General features: G+C 45.6%; 1 protein-coding gene across 1 annotated transcript in view; it reads right to left on the bottom strand.

The window, feature by feature from the left end:
- Nucleotides 1-10,428, bottom strand: part of LOC143782218 (uncharacterized) — a 58,444-nt gene extending 48,016 nt beyond the window's left edge. Inside the window, exon 1 of the mRNA XM_077269429.1 lies at nt 10,249-10,428. Within this exon, the coding sequence (XP_077125544.1) occupies nt 10,249-10,299 (51 nt within the window). The 5' untranslated portion in view covers nt 10,300-10,428. The remainder of the gene's footprint in view (nt 1-10,248) is intronic.
- Nucleotides 10,429-15,680: the final 5,252 nt, after the last annotated feature.

Here is a 15,680-nt window from a genome sequence, read left to right as displayed (position 1 = left end):
GAGATTAGGAGGATCCACAGGGAGAAAAGCGCCACTGCCTCAGAATCCTCCCATTATGAAAGTATGGATGAGGATAGAAAACATTGACTAGAGGAAAAGTATAAGCTCGGCACCAAAAAGAATGGAAATAAAACATCTTCTGCTCTGACCAAGGTACCCAAGGAAGATAGAAAGACAAACAAGACAGGAGTCAGTTTTAACTGGTTCCAAGCCCTTGAAAACATCTCTTCCTTTAAGAAGCTGAAGTTCTGACTTTGGTGGGGATTACACAGGGTGCCAAGTCTCCTTGTTCTGGGGATGTAAGGTCCTTGGAGGGAGGGACTGGCCCAGAGTCCAGAGATGAGGATGAAAAAAACAAAAACAAGTGGGAATGGATACCTCTGTGGCATTAAAGAATGGGAAGGATTCTTCCCCTTAAGTGGAAAAAAAGAAGGGGAGTTGGAAGAAGAAAGCCATCTAACTCAATCACCAATGATGGCGGAACCCACTCTGTTGACTCTAGCGTCCATTAGTAATCGGCAGCATTAAGTTAAATACGGCTAGATTTACAGCCTTTGATTTTTTTCAGCTGAGTTGAAGCTGACATTTTCTTTTTGTAGGAGACCAGGCTGCCAAACATGGCAAATGTGTTTAAAGCTAGGGGGGAGGCGAGAGACTTGAGCCCTTCTATTGGTGTCTTGTGGCAGAGCCATACACCGGTAGAGTGCAGACGGGTTATTGAGTTAGAAATGGGGAGGTGCCTGATCTTAGATGTCCTCATGAAGGGACAGGAGCTCCGGCTCATTAACATTTATGGTCCCCAATCTAAGTGGGACTGGATGTGTCTTTTTATGAGGATCAAGCACTACCTTTTTACCAGTCAGCAGGTCGTCTTTGGGAGGAGGACCCGAAATGGAGGAGGTTGCAGAGACAAGCTGACTCATGATAGCGTCACCCTTAAAGAGAACCTATCAACAGGATTTAGCTCTGTAAACTAAAGGCATGGCTATAATAGCACTGTGATGCTGATTAGTATGATACCTAATGTGAAGGGATCCACACAGTGGCTGCTGGATACTCGCCTTATTAAGAAAATTACATCTTGTGTGCTTTGGGGCGGGACGTGGGGACAGGGTCTTCTCGTTCTCCACGCCCCCTCCAGCCTCCTCTGTTTCTTGTGCAGGTAACTGATTATTCAGTGACCGGCCTCCTTTTTAAAAGTCTGCACCACCACTGCCGCCATCATTGTGTGAGCGGCGTGTGCGCAGTGGGAGCCGTCGTACTGTGTAAAGGACTTCAATAAAATGGCGCCGGAGGCGGTGCATGTGCAGATCAAGATTTCAGGTCTGAGCTGAGTTGAAATCTTGATCTACACACACGCCGCCTCAGCACCATTTTATTGTGGTCTTTCACTGGCTCCCACTGTGCATTAACCTCCCACACAATGATGGCAGCAGGGCATAATTTTAAAAAGGAGGCAGGTCAGTGAATAATCAGTGACCTGCAGAAGAAACAGAGGAGGCTGGTTGGGGGGTGGAGAACGAAAAGAAGACCCTGTCCCCACGTCCCGCCCCGAAGCACAGAAGACGTCATTTTCTGAAAACATTAAAATGAGTATTCAGCAGCCACTGCAGGGATCCCTTCACATCAGGTATCATATTAATCAGCATCACAGCCATTATAGCCGTGTCTAATTTACAGAGCTAAATCCTGCTGACAGGTGCTCTTTAATAGTATAGCTACGGAGGCTCACCTTGCGACCTGGTGGATGTCCATATTCGGCACACCCCAGGCCACGAGGGGTTCACCTATCATAGAGGTAACTGTAGGTCCAGAATAGATAGGTTTTATTTAAAGGAGTAAGCTGTCTCTTCAGCAGTGTCTGTTGTTGAGGTGGAGTTCTCCGGCCACTGTTTAATTTTGTTTTCTCTGAATGTTACAGAGACCCTTCGGATGGGAAGAGGCTTTTGGAGGCTCAATTCATTTCTCTTGGAAGAAGCGGAGATAAGACAGTCCTTTGAGGATTTTTTTCAGAGCCAGGTACCCTTACTGGATCTTTGTAGTAGTAAGTCAGAGTGGTGGGAGATGTTCAAGGAAAGGGTGGCGAGATTCTTCCACCAGCTCTCGAGCCTCAGGAATCTGAGCAGGCACCACCTGTATTAGGGTCTGTGGAGGAAACTCGAACATCTTGTCTCAACTGGAGGTAGCCGCGAGGAGATCTCCAGAGCGAAATCTTTGCTTATGAGGTGTCAGTACAACAGACATGCATCTTTGGTTTTTGAAAGGGATTATGGGAAGTTCCACTTGCCCGACCCTTACAGAAACTGCAAGATGTCAGTGAATAGTAGTTACAGGACTGGTCTACACTACAGGGTCCCTGAAGCGATCCAGATCAGGGATCCTGGAGGTTGTCAGATCCTTCTACTCGCACCTCTTGGGGAAAAGGGATCTTGATTGAGATGAGATGTCGGATTTCCAGGCTGAAGCCGTCCCCGAACCAGGGGTAGACCCCTCTCTTGTCGGTTTGACAGAGATGATCAGAAAAGAGGAAGTTAAGTTGGTGATTGAAGGCCTTGCCCTAAAGAAATTGCCCGGTCCAGATGGCTTAACATCTGAATTCTATAAGACCTTTAAGAACGCTTTAGTTCCCCTCTTGACTGAGGTATTCAATGAGTGTCTCTCCTCGGGCACTCTGCCAAAATCAATGAGGAGGTCTGCTCTGATCAAAGGGTAAAGCTGGAGTCACACTAAATGACTTGCCAACGTGATCGTTGGTAAGTCGTTGTGTGGTCGCTGGGGAGCTGTCACACAGACAGCTCTCTCCAGCGACCAACGATCAGGGGAACGACTTCAGCATCGTTGAAACTGTCTTCAACGATGCCGAAGTCCCCCTGCAGCACCCGGGTAACCAGGGTAAACATCGGGTTACTAAGTGCAGGGCCGCACTTAGTAACCCGATATTTACCCTGGTTACCATTGTAAAAGTAAAAAAAAAAAACACTACATACTCACATTCTGATGTCTGTCACGACCCCCGCCGGCGTCCACAGGGTTAAAACTGCTTTCGGCAAGAGCGCTGCTAATGCACGCGCTGCTGCAAAGAGCTTCCCTGCACTGACTGTGTCAGCGCCGGCAGTAACAGAGGTGACGTCACCGCTGTGCTCTGCTTTACGGCCGGCGCTGACATAGTCAGTGCAGGAAGCTCTCGGCAGCAGCGCGTGCATTAGCAGCGCTCCTGCCGAAAGCAGTTTTAACCCTGTGGACGCCGGGGGACGTGACAGACATCAGAATGTGAGTATGTAGTGTTTTTTTTTTTTTACTTTTACAATGGTAACCAGGGTAAATATCGGGTTACTAAGCACGGCCCTGCGCTTAGTAACCCGATATTTACCCTGGTTACAAGTGAACACATCGCTGGATCAGCGTCACACACGCCGATCCAGCGATGACAGCGGGTGATCAGCGACCAAAAAAATGGTCCTGATCATTCCCATCGACCAACGATCTCCCAGCAGGGGCCTGATCGTTGGTCGATGTCACACATAACGAGATCGTTAGCGGGATCGTTGCTACGTCATCAAAAGCGTGACGTTGCAACGATATCGTTATGTGTGACTCAGCCTTAAGGATCCATCTTGCATTGAGAATTGCGCTTCTCAGTGCAGACAGGAAGGTTTTGGAAAAGGTGCAGTTTAATCAGCTGGTGAAATTTGCACCCCGACTCCTTTCGGAGGCTCAGCATTGCTCTGTTCCTGTTTAGTGCTGTGCTCTGTGATCGAGAGGCAGTGGAGCAGGGTAGGGCTGGTCACTGGAAGGGGTAAATGATGTCACTGGGCCAGGCAAAAATGTTTAATCAAGTTAATCACGAGTACATCGGGTCTGTCCTTCTGAGACATGGCCTGCCTAAGAAGCGTTTGTTGATTGGCTTAAGACCATGTACGTTGGGGCAGAGATTACAGCTTGTGAACAGTTGGATTGGCAGCTGGGTCTGGTGTTGGCCAGCAAACAGAATTGGGACAGCAGGCTAGAGATCGCCACTCAGAAGGTGAACCAATGGAAGGGTTGGTCTTTGACCCTAAGGGAAAGGGTAAACCTGATCAAAACTTACCTGCTCCCTTTACTGATTTATCTGGGCAGTGTGTGCATCTTGCCGGAATCTCTCTGGACTCAGGTCTACAGTTTGTTCTTCCAACTGTAATGGGGGAATAGACTGAACCTGGTTGAGAGGGAGGTTACTTACCGTACGAGGCGACTAGGAGGGTTGGGTATGGTCAACCCTGTGGTATTCCTTGTGGATACCTTCATTAAGATCAATATTGCAAACCTCTGGAAAGAGAGGGCTCCTCCATGGGTATTCTCCTGTAGGGGATGGTTTCAGCCTTTCTTCCAGGAATGGGAGACAGGAGGGCAAGTGAAGGATCTTCGCACACCGCATGGACATCTTCCGGCTTACGCTACCCTGGTTCTGAAGGTAATTCGTCGGTGGGGTCTGGGAATGTGGGCGATCAGGACTCTGCCAAGGAAACATCTTGACAAAAGGGTTATGTTGACCCACCATTTCCAGAGGCCTCTGGTGCTCAGAGATTGCCCAAGTCGGGATCTTGGGGTGGGTTTGCATCTTTTGAATTCTATCAGGATCCCCTCGAAGTTTTGGGACTTGGCTTGGCGCTGCTTCCATGGGAAACTGTGTGTGAGGGACAATCTGAAGTGTAGGAGCTCTGAGGACAGGAATTGTCCTCGGGAGCATTGTGGTACCTTGCTGGAAAGCATGGACCACTTCCTGCTTCATTGTCCCTTCAACACAGAGGTGTACAACAGGGTGGGCGCCTTCATTGGCTGGTCTCGGCTGGCCGGTCTCTCCTATGCGGAATGGGCCTATGGAGCATTCGGAGACCTTGGTGGTCAGGACCGTTGCACCTTATTTCTAGTTAGCGCAGTGGTTAGGTATCACACGTGGAACGCACGGTGCTTAGTATCGACGCAACGAAAAATCCTCCCAGTGGACGATGTGTTTAGGACCATACTCGGTGACCTGGTGAAGGTGCGCTCTCTGGAGTATGGGAGACTGGGCGCACGGAGGGCCGCGCTCCTCTGGAGGGGCTTTTCTTTTAGTGTGCCCTAGTCTGGTCATCTCCTTTCCTGGTGGTGGGCTGCTGCTGACACTGTAGATTTTTGTTTTGTTTGATTATTATACAGTGATGTAGGGCTGCAGGCGCCGAACTTGGGATTTGTGATTATTGTAGTGTGTGCTGCTGTATATGTTGTATATATTGTATATAGGGGATAGATTTGGGTGTAGGTGTTAGGTTGGGTGGTGGGAAAAGGGGGGAGGTGGGTTTATCTTGTGGGACTATGGGACACTGGGGTGTTTGGGGGAAAAACTGGCACTGCCTGATCTGGCCTATGGACGTTGGACATGGACTGAGGCATGAGACGCAGGACCAGCTCTCAGGTCAGTGCGGGGGGTTGGGAATGGAGGAAAGCTTAGTATCTACTATATAATTGTCTAAGGGTACTTCCATCTGTCTGTCTTTCTGTCTGTCTGTCGCGGTTATTCGTTCGCTGATTGGTCTCGCCAGCTGCCTGTCATGGCTGCCGCGACCAATCAGCGATGCGCACAGTCCGGAAAAAAATGGACGCTCCTTACTCCCCGCACTCACTGCCCGGCGCCCGCATACACCCCTCCGGTCACCGCTCACACAGGGTTAATGCCGGCAGTAACGGACCACGTTATGCCGCGGGTAACGCACTCCGTTACCGCCGCTATTAACCCTGTGTGTCCCCAACTTTGTACTATTGACTCTGCCTATGCGGCATCAATAGTACAAAATGTAATGTGAAAAATAATAAATAAAAAAAAAAAACCTGCTATACTCACCCTCTGTAGTCCGCTGAGCCGCTCGCGCTGCCCGCCATCTTCCGTTGCAGGTTGCGGTGGCAAAGATGGTATGGCAGAAGGACCTGCCATGACGTCACGGTCATGTGACCGCGACGTCATCACAAGTCCTGCGCTCAGACCAACCCTGGGACCGGAAGCTGCCGTGGACTACAAGGGGCCCTCGGAAAGGTGAGTATATGTTTATTTTTTATTTTTTAACCTGTGACAAACGTGGCTGCGCAATATACTACGTGGGTCTGTGCTGTATACTACGTCGCTGGGCAATATACTACGTGACTTGGCAATATACTACGTGGCTGGGCAATATACTACGTGGCTGGGCAATATACTACGTGGACATGCATATTCTAGAATACCCGATGCGTTAGAAACGGGCCACCATCTAGTTGTATATATTTGTTTAGTTTGCAGTTATTTTATTTATAAAAAAATTAAATAAAAAAAATAATAATAATAAATAAAATGTTTATGTGTATATAGTCTTTGTTTGCTATTGTTTATTTGTTATTATTTAGTTTGGTGACTGGACCAGAAGGTGTAAGTACTTAATGTTAGTTATTATTCTGTATCTATAAAATGTGTGAGAGGAGAGACTGTTTTGTTTCTGCTATTGTTATGTTTTTCATTTTTATAATAAAAGATCTACAGGATGTAACTCAGGATCAGTAATGTATGTACACAGTGACTGCACCAGCAGAATAGTGAGTGCAGCTCTGGGGTATAATACAGGATGTAACTCAGGATCAGTAATGTAATGTATGTACACAGTGACTGCACCAGCAGAATAGTGAGTGCAGCTCTGGAGTATAATACAGGAGGTAACTCAGGATCAGTAATGTAATGTATGTACACAGTGACTGCCCCAGCAGAATAGTGAGTGCAGCTCTGGAGTATAATACAGGATGTAACTCAGGATCAGTAATGTATGTACACAGTGACTGCACCAGCAGAATAGTGAGCGCAGCTCTGGAGTATAATACAGGAGGTAACTCAGGATCAGTAATGTAATGTATGTACACAGTGACTGCACCAGCAGAATAGTGAGTGCAGCTCTGGAGTATAATACAGGAGGTAACTCAGGATCAGTCATGTAATGTATGTACACAGTGACTGCCCCAGCAGAATAGTGAGTGCAGCTCTGGAGTATAATACAGGATGTAACTCAGGATCAGTAATGTAATGTATGTACACAGTGACTGCACCAGCAGAATAGTGAGTGCAGCTCTGGAGTATAATACAGGAGGTAACTCAGGATCAGTAATGTAATGTATGTACACAGTGACTGCACCAACAGAATAGTGAGTGCAGCTCTGGAGTATAATACAGGATGTAACTCAGGATCAGTAATGTAATGTATGTACACAGTGACTACACCAGCAGAATAGTGAGTGCAGCTCTGGAGTATAATACAGGATGTAACTCAGGATCAGTAATGTAATGTATGTACACAGTGACTACACCAGCAGAATAGTGAGTGCAGCTCTGGGGTATAATACAGGAGGTAACTCAGGATCAGTAATGTAATGTATGTACACCGTGACTGCACCAGCAGAATAGTGAGTGCAGCTCTGGGGTATAATACAGGATGTAACTCAGGATCAGTAATGTATGTACACAGTGCACCAGCAGAATAGTGAGTGCAGCTCTGGGGTATAATACAGGATGTAACTCAGGATCAGTAATCTAATGTATGTACACAGTGACTGCACCAGCAGAATGGTGAGTGCAGCTCTGGGGTATAATACAGGATGTAACTCAGGATCAGTAATGTAATGTATGTACACAGTGACTGCACCAGCAGAATAGTGAGTGCAGCTCTGGGGTATAATACAGGAGGTAACTCAGGATCAGTAATGTAATGTATGTACACAGTGACTGCACAGCAGAATAGTGAGTGCAGCTCTGGGGTATAATGCAGGATGTAACTCAGGATCAGTAATGTAATGTATGTACACAGTGACTGCACCAGCAGAATAGTGAGTGCAGCTCTGGAGTATAATACAGGATGTAACTCAGGATCAGTAATGTATGTACACAGTGACTGCACCAGCAGAATAGTGAGTGCAGCTCTGGGGTATAATACAGGATGTAACTCAGGATCAGTAATGTAATGTTTGTACACAGTGACTGCACCAGCAGAATAGTGAGTGCAGCTCTGGAGTATAATACAGGATGTAACTCAGGATCAGTAATGTAATGTATGTACACAGTGACTGCACCAGCAGAATAGTGAGTGCAGCTCTGGGGTATAATACAGGATGTAACTCAGGATCAGTAATGTAATGTATGTACACAGTGACTGCACCAGCAGAATAGTGAGTGCAGCTCTGGAGTATAATACAGAATGTAACTCAGGATCAGTAATGTAATGTATGTATACAGTGACTGCACCAGCAGAATAGTGAGTGCAGCTCTGGAGTATAATACAGGATGTAACTCAGGATCAGTAATGTAATGTATGTATACAGTGACTGCACCAGCAGAATAGTGAGTGCAGCTCTGGAGTATAATACAGGATGTAACTCAGGATCAGTACAGGATCAGTAATGTAATGTATGTACACAGTGACTGCACCAGCAGAATAGTGAGTGCAGCTCTGGAGTATAATACAGGATGTAACTCAGGATCAGTAATGTAATGTATGTACACAGTGACTGCACCAGCAGAATAGTGAGCGCAGCTCTGGAGTATAATACAGGAGGTAACTCAGGATCAGTAATGTAATGTATGTACACAGTGACTGCACCAGCAGAATAGTGAGTGCAGCTCTGGAGTATAATACAGGAGGTAACTCAGGATCAGTAATGTAATGTATGTACACAGTGACTGCCCCAGCAGAATAGTGAGTGCAGCTCTGGAGTATAATACAGGATGTAACTCAGGATCAGTAATGTAATGTATGTACACAGTGACTGCACCAGCAGAATAGTGAGTGCAGCTCTGGAGTATAATACAGGAGGTAACTCAGGATCAGTAATGTAATGTATGTACACAGTGACTGCACCAACAGAATAGTGAGTGCAGCTCTGGAGTATAATACAGGATGTAACTCAGGATCAGTAATGTAATGTATGTACACAGTGACTGCACCAGCAGAATAGTGAGTGCAGCTCTGGGGTATAATACAGGATGTAACTCAGGATCAGTAATGTATGTACACAGTGCACCAGCAGAATAGTGAGTGCAGCTCTGGGGTATAATACAGGATGTAACTCAGGATCAGTAATGTAATGTATGTACACAGTGACTGCACCAGCAGAATAGTGAGTGCAGCTCTGGGGTATAATACAGGATGTAACTCAGGATCAGTAATGTAATGTATGTACACAGTGACTGCACCAGCAGAATAGTGAGTGCAGCTCTGGGGTATAATGCAGGATGTAACTCAGGATCAGTAATGTAATGTATGTACACAGTGACTGCACCAGCAGAATAGTGAGTGCAGCTCTGGAGTATAATACAGGATGTAACTCAGGATCAGTAATGTAATGTATGTACACAGTGACTGCACCAGCAGAATAGTGAGTGCAGCTCTGGGGTATAACACAGGAGGTAACTCAGGATCAGTAATGTAATGTATGTACACAGTGACTGCACCAGCAGAATAGTGAGTGCAGCTCTGGGGTATAATACAGGATGTAACTCAGGATCAGTAATGTAATGTATGTATGTATACAGTGACTGCACCAGCAGAATAGTGAGTGCAGCTCTGGAGTATAATACAGGATGTAACTCAGGATCAGTAATGTATGTACACAGTGACTGCACCAGCAGAATAGTGAGTGCAGCTCTGGGGTATAATACAGGATGTAACTCAGGATCAGTAATGTATGTACACAGTGACTGCACCAGCAGAATAGTGAGTGCAGCTCTGGGGTATAATACAGGATGTAACTCAGGATCAGTAATGTAATGTATGTACACAGTGACTGCACCAGCAGAATAGTGAGTGCAGCTCTGGGGTATAATACAGGATGTAACTCAGGATCAGTAATGTAATGTATGTACACAGTGACTGCACCAGCAGAATAGTGAGTGCAGCTCTGGGGTATAATACAGGATGTAACTCAGGATCAGTACTGGATTAGCAGTGTAATGTATTAACACTATGGCTATGTAGGATTGTTCTTTATATAAAGTGTATAATTTTCTACGTTATTACTAATAATGGAATTCGGCCGGTGCCTTAATGTAACAATTTATGCGCTGGCAGCAGCACGTGATCGGTCGTTATCTGTGGCCACTGATATAATGCAGGCTTCACTATCTGAGATCATAGATCAGTTATTATTACTGATAGACGGTTGAGTTTATAATCCACCGGTTATTGGTAGGTAGTAAGGTGAAAAGAGTCAATCATGGGTACATACCTGCCCAGGGGTCATAGTGATGCCAGGGGCTGGGATGCTGCAGAGTGACATCTGTGTGACATGGGAGCAGGAAGCTGCAGGGTCTCTGTGTCACCTCTGCTGCTCCGCACCCTGCAGTACAAGGGTTAAATGCTGTGCATAGTGCAGAGCCCAGGAGCCACAGCCTCCTCCCAGCATGCACTGCTTCCACACAGCTGTCTACTTCCTGATAGCTCATTAAATCTGGAAAACTACAATTCCCAGAGTTCACAGGTCTGCGCCCCCTGGTGGCTATTATATGTATTGCACTTCTGAAAGCGGAAAGAACAAATGACAACAATCAGCATCTGGATAGCTGATAGTATCTAATCTCATCATGTGTGATACTGACTGCTAAACTGTGTATCTAATCCTATAATTTGTGATACCATCTCCTGAGCCGTGTATCTAATCCTATAATTTGTGATACCATCTCCTGAGCAGTGTATCTAATCCTATTGTGTGATACTGTCTGCTAAGCTGTGTATCTAATCCTATATGTGATACTGTCTGCTGAGCTGTGTATCTAATCCTATCCTGTGTGATACTGTCTGCTGAGCTGTGTATCTAATCCTATCCTGTGTGATACTGTCTGCTGAGCTGTATCTAATCCTATCCTGTGTGATACTGTCTGCTGAGCTGTGTATCTAATCCTCTCCTATATGATACTGTCTGCTGAGCTGTATCTAATCCTATCCTGTGTGATACTGTCTGCTGAGCTGTATCTAATCCTATCCTGTGTGATACTGTCTGCTGAGCCGTGTATCTAATCCTATCCTATGTGATACTGTCTGCTGAGCTGTGTATCTAATCCTCTCCTGTGTGATACTGACTGCTGAGCCGTGTATATAATCCTATCCTGTGTGATGCTATCTGCTGAGCCGTGTATCTAATCCTATTGTGTGATACTGTCTGCTGAGCTGTGTATCTAATCCTATCCTGTGTGATACTGACTGCTGAGCCGTGTATCTAATCCTATTGTGTGATACTGTCTGCTAAGCTTTGTATCTAATCCTATCCTGTGTGTGATACTGTCTGCTGAGCCCTGTATCTAATCCTATCCTGTGTGATACTATCTGCTGAGCTGTGTATCTAATCCTATATGTGATACTGTCTGCTGAGCTGTGTAACTAATCATTTCCTGTGTGTGATACTGACTGCTGAGCTGTGTATCTAATCCTATCCTGTGTGATACTGTCTGCTGAGCTGTGTATCTAATCCTATCTTGTGTGATACTGACTGCTGAGCTGTGTAACTAATCCTATCCTGTGTGTGATACTGACTGCTGAGCCGTGTATATAATCCTATCCTGTGTGATACTGTCTGCTGAGCTGTGTATCTAATCCTGTCCTGTGTGATACTGTCTGCTGAGCCGTGTACCTAATCCTCTCCTGTGTGATACTGACTGCTGAGCTATGTATCTAATCCTCTCCTGTGTGATACTGACTGCTAAGCTTTGTATCTAATCCTATCCTGTGTGATACTGACTGCTGAGCCATGTATCTAATCCTCTCCTGTGTGATACTGTCTGCTGAGCCGTGTATCTAATCCTATCCTGTGTGATACTGACTGCTGAGCCATGTATCTAATCCTATCCTGTGTGATACTGACTGCTGAGCCGTGTATCTAATCCTATCCTGTGTGATACTGTCTGCTGAGCTGTGTATCTAATTCTGTCCTGCGTGATACTGTCTGCTGAGCTGTGTATCTAATCCTATCCTGTGTGATACTGTCTGCTGAGCCGTGTATCTAATCCTCTCCTGTGTGATACTGTCTGCTGAGCCGTGTATCTAATCCTCTCCTGCGTGATACTGTCTGCTGAGCTGTGTATCTAATCCTATCCTGTGTGATACTGTCTGCTGAGCTGTGTATCTAATCCTGTCCTGCGTGATACTGTCTGTTGAGCCGTGTATCTAACCCTATCCCGTGTGATACTATCTGCTGAGCCGTGTATCTAATCCTATCCTGCGTGATACTATCTGCTGATCTGTGTATCTAATCTTATCCTGTGTGATACTGTCTGCTGAGCCGTGCATCTAATCCTATCCTGTGTGATACTGTCTGCTGAGCTGTGTATCTAATCCTCTCCTGTGTGATACTGTCTGCTGAGCCGTGTATCTAATCCTGTCCTGTGTGATACTGTCTGCTGAGCCGTGTATCTAATCCTGTCCTGTGTGATACTGTCTGCTGAGCCGTGTATCTAATCCTGTCCTGTGTGATACTGTCTGCTGAGCTGTGTATCTAATCCTCTCCTGTGTGATACTGTCTGCTGAGCCGTGTATCTAATCCTGTCCTGTGTGATACTGTCTGCTGAGCCGTGTATCTAATCCTGTCCTGTGTGATACTATCTGCTGAGCTGTATATCTAATCCTATCCTGTGTGATACTGTCTGCTGAGCCGTGTATCTAATCCTGTCCTGTGTGATACTGTCTGCTGTGTATCTACACTGTGTTCCAAATTATTATGCAAATTGGATTTAAGTGTCATAAAGATTTGTTTTGTTTTTCAAATAAGCTCATGCATGGTATTGTGTCTCAGGGCTCAATGAATCACTGAAATCAATCTTAAACACATGTGATAATTAGTTTTCCAGGTGATTCTAATTAAAGGAAAACTACTCAAAAATGATATTCCACATTATTAAGCAGGTCACAGGTTTCAAGCAATATGGGAAATAAAAAGGATCTCTCTGCTGCTGAAGAGCATCAAATAGTGCAATGCCTTGGTGAGGGGATGAAAACATTAGATATTTCACGAAAACTTAAGAGTGATCATCTAACTCTGATGAGATTTGTGACTGAAACAGAGCATAGACAGAGTTCATGCAAATAAAGGCATAATGAGGAAGATTTCTGCCAGACAAGTTCATCGGATTAAGAGAGCAGCGGCCAAAATACCATTACAAAGCAGCAAACAGATATTTGAAGCTGCTGGTGCCTCTGGAGTCCCTCGAACCTCAAGGTGTAGGCTCCTTCAAAGGCTTGCTGTGGTGCATAAACCTACTATTCAGCCACCCCTAAACAGTTTTCACAAGCAGAAACGGTTGTATTGGGCCCAGACATACATGAAGACTAATATTCAAGCAGTCTTGTTTACTGATGAGTGTCGAGCAACCCTGGACGGTCCAGATGGATGGAGTAGGGGATGGTTGGTGGATGGCCACCATGTCCCAACAAGGCTGTAACGTCAGCAAGGATGTGGCGGAGTCATGTTTTGGGCCGGAATCATGGAGAAACAGCTGGTAGGGCCCTTTAAGGCTCCTGAAGGTGTGAAAATGACCTCTGCAAAGTATATAGCGTTTCTGACTGACAACTTTCCTCCATGGTATAAAAAGCAGAAACGTGCCTTCAGGAGCAAAATCATCTTCATGCTGACAATGCCCCATCTCATGCTGCAAAGAAACCTCTGAGTCATTGGCTGCTATGGGCATAAAAGGAGATAAACTCATGGTGCGGCCACCATCTTCCCCTGACCTCAACCCTATAGAGAACCTTTGGAGAATCATCAAGCAAAAGATCTATGAGGGTGGGAGGCCGTTCACATCAAAACAGCAGCTCTGGGAGGGAAGAAACACAAGCAGAAACTCTCCAAAAACTCACAAGTTCAATGGAGGCGAGAATTGTGAAGGTGACATCAAAGAAGGGTCCTATGTTACATGTAACTTGGCCTGTTAGGAGGTTCTGGAGGTAAATAGCTTTTTGGTTCAGTGAATGTGACCTCCTAATGCTGCAAATTCCACAAATGAGCATTTTCAGTTCTTTATATCAAATGTTTAGAAATTCTACTGGGCCTAATAATTTGGAACAGTGCATTGTGGGGTTTTATTCATTTTGGAGATTATACTGTTATCACTGGGAGGTTTCTTCAATAAAATTCGATGTATAATCTAACGGGTGATGACTTATTAGACTGACTGTCATTTGCACCGACCATTTAGGAAAAGCCGAGAAAAATGTAATTTGCATAATAATTTGGAACATAGTGTAATCCTATCCTGTGTGATACTGGCTGCTGAGCCGTGTATCTAACCCTACGCTGTGTGATACTGGCTGCTGAGCCGTGTATCTAATCCTATCCTGTGTGATACTGTCTGCTGAGCCGTGTATCTAATCCTATCCTGTGTGATACTGTCTGCTGAGCCATGTATCTAACCCTACGCTGTGTGATACTGGCTGCTGAGCCGTGTATCTAATCCTATCCTGTGTGATACTGTCTGCTGAGCTGTATCTAATCCTATCCTGTGTGATACTGTCTGTTGAGACGTGTATCTAACCCTATGCTATGTGATACTGGCTGCTGAGCCGTGTATCTAATCCTATCCTGTGTGATACTGACTGCTGAGCTGTGTATCTAATCCTATCCTGTGTGTTACTGTCTGCTGAGCCGTGTATCTAATCCTCTCCTGTGTGATACTGTCTGCTGAGCTGTGTATCTAATCCTCTCCTGTGTGATACTGACTGCTGAGCCGTGTATCTAATCCTATCCTGTGTGATGTTGTCTGCTGAGCTGTGTATCTAATCCTATCCTGTATGATACTGTCTGCTGAACTGTGTATCTAATCCTCTCATGTGTGATACTGACTGCTGAGCCATGTATCTAGTCCTATCCTGTGTGATACTGACTGCCGAGCCGTGTATCTAATCTTATCCTGTGTGATACTGTCTGCTGAGCCGTGTATCTAATCCTATCCTATGTGATACTGACTGCTGAGCTGTGTATCTAATCCTATCCTGTGTGATACTGTCTGCTGAGCCATGTATCTAACCCTACGCTGTGTGATACTGGCTGCTGAGCCGTGTATCTAATCCTCTCCTGTGTGATACTGTCTGCTGAGCCGTGTATCTAATCCTATCCTGTGCGATACTGTCTGCTGAGCCGTGTATCTAATCCTATCCTGTGTGATACTGTCTGCTGAGCTGTGTATCTAATCCTATCCTGTGTGATACTGACTGCTGAGCTGTGTATCTAATCCTATCCTGTGTGATACTGACTGCTGAGCTGTATATCTAATCCTATCCTGTGTGATACTGACTGCTGAGCCGTGTATCTAACCCTACGCTGTGTGATACTGGCTGCTGAGCCGTGTATCTAATCCTCTCCTGTGTGATACTGTCTGCTGAGCCGTATATCTAATCCTCTCCTGTGTGATACTGTCTACTGAGCCGTGTATCTAATCCTATCCTGTGTGATACTGACTGCTGAGCTATGTATCTAATCCTATCCTGTGTGATACTGACTGCTGAGCCGTGTATCTAATCCTATCCTGTGTGATACTGACTGCTGAGCTGTATATCTAATCCTATCCTGTGTGATACTGTCTGCTGAGCCATGTATCTAATCCTCTCCTGTGTGATACTGACTGCTGAGCCGTGTATCTAATCCTCTCCTGTGTGATACTGTCTGCTGAGCCGTGT

Source organism: Ranitomeya variabilis, chromosome 6 (genome assembly GCF_051348905.1).
Source record: "Ranitomeya variabilis isolate aRanVar5 chromosome 6, aRanVar5.hap1, whole genome shotgun sequence".
Taxonomy (NCBI): domain Eukaryota; kingdom Metazoa; phylum Chordata; class Amphibia; order Anura; family Dendrobatidae; genus Ranitomeya; species Ranitomeya variabilis.
The sequence above is the reverse complement of the archived record's forward strand: the minus strand, read 5'-3'. Positions and strand labels throughout refer to the sequence as shown.